Source organism: Macrobrachium nipponense, chromosome 10, assembly GCF_015104395.2.
Source record: "Macrobrachium nipponense isolate FS-2020 chromosome 10, ASM1510439v2, whole genome shotgun sequence".
Taxonomy (NCBI): Eukaryota; Metazoa; Arthropoda; class Malacostraca; order Decapoda; family Palaemonidae; genus Macrobrachium; species Macrobrachium nipponense.
Window position 1 is genome coordinate 31,171,719 of NC_087204.1, and position 10,000 is coordinate 31,181,718.

General features: G+C 31.8%; 1 protein-coding gene across 1 annotated transcript in view; it reads right to left on the bottom strand.

Annotated features, from left to right (window-relative positions):
* Window positions 1-10,000, bottom strand: part of LOC135223945 (uncharacterized) — a 56,197-nt gene that overhangs the window by 15,793 nt on the left and 30,404 nt on the right. The window contains exon 3 of the mRNA XM_064262866.1: window positions 9,589-9,710. Within this exon, the coding sequence (XP_064118936.1) occupies window positions 9,589-9,710 (122 nt within the window). The remainder of the gene's footprint in view (window positions 1-9,588; window positions 9,711-10,000) is intronic.

The window sequence follows — 10,000 nt, forward strand, 5'->3', positions numbered from 1 at the left end:
GGAGGAACGAGTGACGATTACAACTACGTACAAATCAAAACTATCGGCCAGAAATGGAAACCATGCCCTTGCCTACGCCCTCGGGCCACGCCTTAAATTGTACGGCGGCGCGGCGCTCGGACAGCCACAAGAGAATGAAACCGTCACCCAACAGAAATTCCCACCCAATGACGTCATGTATGATATTCGACGAATAGAAAGAAATTCAGCGCCCCTATGACGTCATGTAAGAAATTCGAACCTCCGCACATAGCAATAAAATCCGTATATGTACTACATTCGTTATTTTTACAGGCAAGAATCCGTGCTGGCATGAAAGCTAGATTATTAAAAAACAACAACAACAACATTGGTAATTATAGTCCTTAGGAAGTACCCGTGGGAGGCAACAAAACGGTCAGTCGATTATTTATTTATTTATTTATTTATTCATTTATCTTAATTATTGATTGATTTTTATTTATTTATTTATTTATTTAATTATATTGCTCATTTTAATTCAATCATTTATTTATTTATTTTATTTATCTATTTGTTTTATGCTTAATATAAAGAAAACTAAATGGAAAGAATCTCGAGTGAACCCTTTTCCTTATCCTAAGAAGCCTCACCAGTAGAGGATAAGAAGAAATATAGATGGATTGAGAGTCTGGATAAGAAGACAGTAGCTGCAGTAATGCTATTAACTTCAATGGGAATTTGTATGAGAGAAAATATGCCCAAATGCCCAGCACAAACACACACACATCTTTCTCTCGTTTTTTTTCTATTGATTTAGCACTGACAAAAACATTATACAAACATATACATGCGTGTATACCCACGTACACACGTATATACATACAACATAGTACATAAATAGCTCGTTCACACACATGTGTGTGAATAAATAAAAATTGAATATATATTTTATATATGTATGTATATATAATATATTATTTAATATATATATATATATATATATATATATATATATATATATAAATAAGATATCTTTATATATCTATTATATATATATATCATATTATATATATAATATTCATATATCTCATCTATAATTAATATATCTTTATAATTATATATATAATGTATATGTAATATATATATAATACTATTATATATATAGATCTATCTTATATATATATCAATCTATATACATCCTCTTACATTTCACTATATATATCGATATAATACTTTTTTTAAACTTTCATTTATATATATAATATCCGTACTATATATATATCAGTATGCTATACTACTATATATATAGATATCGATATTATAGATCTATTTACAATCTCTTCTATACTCTAAAATATTAATCTAATATATCAAATATTAATATATATATATATATTATTATATATATATCATACTCATCAGACTGTGTTGTGTATATATATATATATATGTGTGTGTATATATATATATATATATATAGTATATATATATATTATATATATATATATATATATATATATGATATCTATATATTTATATATATATATATATATCTATATATATATATATATATATATTATATAGTATTATATATAATATATATATATATATATCTATATATATATATATATATATATATATATAACATTATATATATATATATATATATATATATATATATATATATATATATATATATAATATATATATATATATATGGGTGTATATATATATGATATATATATATATATATATATATATATATATATATATAGATATATATTATATATATATATATTATATATATATATATATATATATGTGTGTATATATATCTGTCTATATCGTATACTATAGCTCTATCCTCTCTGTCCTATATTTATAATATATAGTAATATATATCTACCTGCTATATACTATATATATATTATCTATCTATCACATTATATCTCATCTATATAGATATATATTCTCATTCTACATCCTTCTGTTATATAATTATATTATATTATTATTATATTTAATATATTATATATATCTAATAATTATATATATATATATATTTACGCATGTGTGTGAACGAGCTATTTATGTATGTTGAATGTATATACGTGTGTACGAGGGTGTACACACATAAATATATTTGTAATATATTTTGTCAGGTGCTAAATTAATAAAAAAGCGAGAAAAAGATGACTTATTAAAATAATTAAAGATCCTTCCTGTATCCGATCCCTTTTCCCTGGATCTCATTCAGAAAATCTAATAAATATGGAGCGCTGAATTTAAAATGGAACTTCCCTGACTAAGGGTGGAAGTAATTGGATTTCCTTTATGGTCCAACATAGAAATCACATTACTCAGTATTTCAAGATTAGGACTTATTCACTTGCAATGCATCGCCAGTGACGTTTTTTTTTCTACGGAGAGCTGAATGCTATCAATTAATATTTAATACTAGCTGAAGGTCATAAGACCAAAAAATGTTGCACATTGGCAAATTGTTTAGTAATGGGTAATTTTGGAAGAATTGTAGTCAAGATTTATCTCTCTCTCTCTCTCTCTCTCTCTCTTCTCTCTCTCATCTCTCTCTCTCTCTCTCTCTCTACAGATGGCTGTGCGTGGTAGACGCTCCCTTAAAAAATACCTATTGTGCCTCTGAACACCAATATAATGGTAGAAAGATGACTGTTGTGGATGTAGGTCGGATAAAGACAGACCTTCATCTCAATGGTTCATAGTTGTAGTTCTGTCATTTGATATTCTAATCATTATAATATTTTTTTCCGTTTAATATAAGTAAGAGGATTACTGATTTCTCAGTAAATAGTGATTAACCTTATCAACACCATTGGTTACTAATGTCATGGAACCAGTGCTTTAATCATGAACGCTATTAAAAACGTAATAATGGCACTAATAACTATTATGACATTCAATACAAAATTATTTCATTCTGCTTCAAGATCTTGACAAAATCAGACAATTGATCTGTAAAGGGTGACAGACAACACCATCCGGATTTATTCCAGGAAAATGACGCTGGATTTAGAGCGATTCAGAGTCATATTCCTACGTTAGTTGCTTGCAGGTGTCATTCTGTCGGCAAGATATCGCGCAGTCAAAGTTGAGACAATTGAATGCTAACTCATTTCACGTTTTCCATTATCCTCCTATTCCTCGAAATGATTTGGGAAACAGGCGTATTGGAGAGCGCTTGGAACTTCGAAGGGAAATGAAGTCAGTTGGTGTTGTTGTACCATAACACCTGATAACACTTTGGCAGTTATTAATTACCCAGTCATTTGCTTCTATTGGACTCCCAACCCCTTCAGGTATTGTTTGGGAAGGGGGTTAGGGTGGGTGGGTTTGGATACCAGCTACATAAATGGTATTTATATCGTGAAGATATTGGCAGTTGTTGTAAATGTATTGCCTCGGCATTCTTTATTTAATGGTCAAGGATTTAAGGTTCCAGGTTTGCGAGCACACAGACACGCGCACACACACACATATACACACACGCACACACACACACACACACACAGAGAGAGAGAGAGAGAGGAGAGAGAGAGAGAGCATCTACTCATGATCGCCTAACAGGTTTATAATTAGCAGAGATTAAAGAGATCAACCGGATTCAAGTCTGATTCTCCTCAGCTTCGTCAATAAACGATTCCAATTCTGTCCGGATTTCCGGCCGTCAGTCAAGTTACTTTGATCTGCTGATGCAAAAAAAAAATAGTATATTTAATTTCCCAGTAGTTACTCTGACAGGAAATGCGTTTGATAATTACATTCGTGGTAGTAAGTCGCCGTGATGTTAAAAAAAAATGAGTGGCATAAGTACAAAATAAACGATTTTCCTTATAGATAGGATACACACACACACACACACACACACACACACATTTATATATATATATATATATATATATATATATATATATATATATATATATATATATATATATATATATATGTGTGTGTGTGTATATATATATATATATATATATATATATATATATATATATATATATATATATATATATATATATATATATATATATATATATATATATATATATATATATATATATATATATATTTATACTATATATATATATATATATATATATATATATATATATATATATATATATATATATATATATATATATATACAGGAAAGTGTTATGTTGTAACAAGGAAATAATTGGAGCTGCAGCTCTCGAATCATACATGTAGGCGTCCAGGAAAGGCATTCGATATAATTGAAGGTTTATTGCTAATGCCGAAGTTTCACAACTACATTGTTGCATCTTCAAGGCTGAAATACAGCGAGTTGATTCTTAATAATTAATCATAAAAACTCTTATAATAATATATAACTAAAATCAGTTATTTAAAATGTTAACTCATTTAAAAATATACATAAATAAAAAAAAAACGCAACACCATGGCACGAAAATGACCTACCCAGACGGGAGTTAAAAGGGAAACTGTTTAAACAAAGTTACAATAATAATAAAACAAGGCACACACGTACAGTAAGGCAAACGACAAGAAAAATAGGGCCATTAAGCAATGAACAATTGTGTAGATGATGTTTGGGTGTTCAATGATGGGACAGTTAATTTCATCATTATGGACTCTAGGGTTGTTAGGTCATTGTTTTTCTGCGTTTGTCCTATTATCTGAAAATCTTTGTTATCTATGTATGTTTTGCATAATTTTGGAATGATTCCTTATATTGGACTGTACTGGGTTGGACAGTCTGCTTCCAGTTCTAAAAACTAACTCCTCTATGGGCGTCTATGTGTACCTTAGCAGTCGTTGGCACATCCAACGTAAGTCCCCTGGTTACACCTGGGCAAGTATACTTGTAAACAACGTTGGATGTAAACAACGGACTAACTTTGTCCTTGAGCTTGAAGAAGGACCCGATGGTGCAAGGATTTTTGGGAATCAATTTTAGATTTAAGGCAGGCAATTCTCTCTGAAGTAAATTTAGACACTTTTTCCTAAAATAATCATCATGTAAGTAAGGGAACGTTGCAAACATTTTCATTTTCGGCACAGTATGGATAGCAGTGGGCATTCCATTTTCTTGTCTAAGAACTTGTTTAAGTCTCTGAAGAACACCCTTTGAGGAAACAGTTATTACTAAAGTAGTTCGCCAAAGTTACGACCTCTTCGTGGAAGGTCATCCAACTGGACAAGTGTGTAATAAAGGCCCTGTGGAGGAGAGTAGAAATGGAGATTAATTTAAAATTAGAATGACAGAAGCTATAGAAATTCGTGCCCAAACCTGTAAAAGTATCTTTTCTATAAATCCCTGTATAAAACCCTTGTTCATTTCTAGAGACAATAACATCCAGGAACGGTAATTTATTATTAGATTCCTTCTCCAGGGTGAACTTGATGTTCGGGTGTTGGGCGTTCTTCTTCTTCTTCTTCTTCCAGCTTGTTCCCATTTTTATATGGGGTCGCCGTTTCGGATGAGCCGTTTCCATCTATTTCTATCTTGCACTTCTGCCTCATCAATTCCCTTCTCATGTAAATTCTTCCTCTCACACAAGTCCTTCCATCTCTTTCTTGGTCTCCCTCTCTTTCTTCTTCCTTGCACCTCCACTCCGCCCATTAGTATGGTCCTCCCAGCGTGGTCCTCATCTCTCCTCAACAGGTGTCCATACCATCTCAGCCTCGCCCCTCCTGCACTTTCTTTGATACTTCCACCACCTTAGTTGACCCCCTTATGTAGTCATTTCTGATCCTATCCACTCTTGTTCCCACCCCAGACATCCACCTAAGCATTCTCATTTCTGCCACATCCATCTTCTTGCTCTGCTTTTCTTTGGGCGTTAATATAGTTTAAAGAGGAGTCGGCATTAAAAAGAGCAAACGTGTCATCGACGTAACGTTTATAAAACGCCTGTTCTTCCAAAGAACTCATAAAGATATTGGCGAACACCGGACCTAAAGGGAACCCATTGCATCCCCTCCACCTGTCTATATACAATATTATTAAAAATAAGGTCGTGTCAAGCACGGCCAATTCCAAAAATTAATGCCGACTCCTTTTTAGACTATGTTAACACCCAACACCCGAACATCAAGTTCACCCTGGAAGAAGGAATATAATAATAATAATAATAATGAATAATAATAATAATATATATATATATATATATATAATATATATATATATATATATATATATATATGTATGTATATATATATATATATATATATATATATATATATATATATATATATATATATATATATAGTTATATATATATATATATTATTAGATTCCTTCTCCAGGGTGAACTATATATATATATATATATATATATATATATATATATATATATATATATATATATATATATATATATATATATATATATATATATATATATATATATATATATATACATATATATATATATATGTGTGTGTGTGTGTGTGTGTGTGTGTGTGTGTATGATGAATAATTTTCTTGCCTATACTTAAGAAACCTAACAGATTATGTACATGAAATCATTTCCATGACTTTTCATAATATATACGGAAGGTAAGAGCAACAAATATTTCGATTCCTTATGCTGACTTAGAAGTTTGCGATAAAACGTCGCTCTGATATTATACCGACTATTAGATTAAAGTAAATTCATAATTTGTTAATTGTAATTTGTTAATAGTTTTCCAACCTTTTGATCTTATTTTAGGTTAAGTTTTTTTGAACAAGTTAGTATCGTTTCTTAGTTGATGAACTCTGTAAGAAAGTCGTATGACTTTGCAGTTTTGCTTTGTTTTTCCTAGACCTTGTATGGCCTGACGAGACAATCTACTAAGCCTCTTGGTGAATCAATTTGTTAGGTTATTTTCATAATTTATTATTTATCAACTTATTATAATTATTCTTAATATGTTCTATTCACTAGTTAAGTTTTGAGTATATTTTAGTCTGTATGTGTTAGGTAGGAGTATTATTTAGTTTCCCTCTTATTTTCTCTTGCTTCCTGCTACCTAACTTAGTTTCTTGGGTTAGATTTATCTGCCCAGTAATTTGGAAGTTACCTGCCTGAAGTGTCACATTTAAAATGTCCTATTTCTTGGTTTAGGGTTTAATTTAGTTTTAGGTGATCTTTTTAAAGATCTTAAGGTTGGTTTTCCATTGTTTTATATATTCATTTTGATTATTATTTTTGCCAACCATTACCCTTTTCGTTGTGGAAATAGATATTGTAACTCTTGTTGAGGTGTTTGTTCTTTTGTTCCTAAGTTGCTGTGTTTCATTTTTACTGACCGCAAATTCTGAGTAGAGACAAGATCCATTGAAATTACGGCCGTAAATAAGGTCGTAACACCGACCAATTTCAAAGAATTTCCTTCCCTAATTGCCATTTCAACTCTTTCGTAGAGATTCTGCTCATTAACTGATCCTTCTATTCATTCGCAGACTAAATTAAAGAAGCCTTACAACGTTCAGATGAAAATCAACGTCTGATTTTATTGTCATAATAATCACGAAGGTTTTTAGTGGCATTCACATTGCGGGTTTTTTGCGGGTGTGTGTGAGAGAGAGAGAGAGAGAGACGAGAGAGAGAGAGAGAGAGAGAGAGAGAGCACCAAGTAATCCTACCCACATCATTATTAGATACCTTTATATATTGTTTTCTCATATTGCGGTAATATATATATATATATATATAGATATATATATATATATATATATATATATATGTATGTATCTATACATATATATATATATATATATATATATATATATATATATATATATATATATATATATGCTTATGTAATTATTATTGCAGTTAGGCCGCCATACCTACGCCTTAGCATAACACTCATGGGACATTTCAGGGTGATCGCGCATTTCTTTTAATTATGTCTATCTGTTTCATGTAAAAATAGCTTCAATAATGATTTATTAAAAAATACAAACACTTTTAAATTAATCTGCTAATATTTCCACTAGGCTTGAATGATGACATTTCTTATATTCTTTTAATAATTTTGAAGGGATCTACACCTATGATTATCACCGTATCATCCGAAATGAGTGGATTATTGAATGATCATGAATATTCAAGACATAATTGCTTTTGACAGTTAACGATATTATTGGAAAATCAACAACCGTTCTAAATTCCTTACAGGTAACTTAGACTTCTCGATGATCAAGTTCATAAACACTTAGATTGTAAAGCCCTCATTTTCCTTACTCAAGCAATATCTCCCAAGGCTCTGAAGACATCTCCATGGGTACCCCACCAATGGTAACCTCTCCTCAGAGCAGTTGCGTGTATCTCCAGTCTAAAAGTAGACTCGATGGGAGTGCCGTCGTAAGGGGTGATATCTACACTGAGACAATAACTGTGATGGCATTTCAGCTCGACGTAACCGGATCCAAGGTGAATTTAAGCACAGGAAACGAGTCCCAGCTGTCTTTATAGCCTTCATGGGTTGAAAGAGCAATACGAGAGGGAAAATGGAAAGGGGAAAGGAGAAAGAAAGAAAGAGAATGATGGATGGAAGGAGTAGGCCCCGGTTGAGGAGAAAGAGTTTTACTCTATTACATTGAGAGAGAGAGAGAGAGAGAGAGAGAGAGAGAGAGAGACAGAGAGAGTCACTAGATTTAATCAAAGAGAAATAATTTTTTATGTCTTATTAATGAGAGAGAGAGAGAGAGAGAGAGAGAGAGAGTAGAGAGAGAGAGAGAGAGAGAGAGAGAGATTTATCCTATCAAATAAACGCTTTTATTAGTACACTATATCTGAATATCTGGAAAATTTGTCATTCATTATCAGCTTGAAATATAATCGATAGTTTAGGCAACGTAAGTGACATTATCATTTCGAAAAGTGGCACTATTTTCCTTTATCCTTTGTAGGCATCACTAGGGGAGGTGCAACGCACACGTCGGCCCCTAGCACACTCACTGTTCAGGCATTTACTCTGCTTACGGTCTTCAACCTTGCTGTCCAGCCACTCTAACTCCTGCTTTTCACTATCCCAGTGCTTATCTTGACGGTCTAAGTTTCATAAATCAGTAACCTAAATTTTTTTTTTTCCTATTTATTTTTTTGTTTTTTCAAGAATTATAAACTAGTTACGTTATACTATTAAGAAAGTTACATTTTCTTTGTTCTCAGATAACAGCGAGACTACGGAAGAGAGATGTCTTAAATTGAAGCAAATGTTCTTACTGGTTGCTTAGGTCACCTAAACCAGGTAAGTTAAGGATATTATGATTTCGATGTTTACCGATGAATGTAACCTTTGATAGTTAATGTGAGAATCCTCCAGATTTCTATGTTGTGTCACTATCTTTTAAACATGACTCTTATGACGAGCGAGAACTTTTTATTGCCGAATAAGTAACTGGCTTGTACTCAGCGTACTATTCTTCTTTGTTGCCATTCGTCGGAGCAGATTCGGACTCTGTGACTTTCCCTCAGTTGGAGGAGAATTGATGCTCTCGGCTCCATTTCTGGCTTTCCTTCTTCCTCTGGTGCCCCGAAATGCTATTTCTCACCTGTCTCCTGCAAGAGGAGGATTTCAGCCTCCCTATCACAGTAGAATGTAAATGACCTTTCTAGCATTTGCATCTCTGCTACTATTACTACTACTACTATTACTACTACTACTACTTCTACTCATGTTGCAAATAAGACAATATGAGTTTAATGCCTCTGCATTGTCGTCATTTGAACCTGAAACAGATATCACGTTTAAGGAGGCGAAGTTCTGTGTAGCAACGTTTGAAAAATATTAGCTCATGACTACAGTCATCGTTTATTTTGTCGAGGTTAAACTAATAGAATACTATAAGACTATTTTTCAAGCTTCCAAAGACAGAAAATTCATATTGGTTATGCAAGAGGTCCATTTTTTTTATAACACAATCGTTACATCAAACTCCGTTAACTTTCTTTCAGCGTACTAATGCATCCGTATAATACATCATGTTGAAAATTCACTACGGTAAATTAGCGAAAATTGC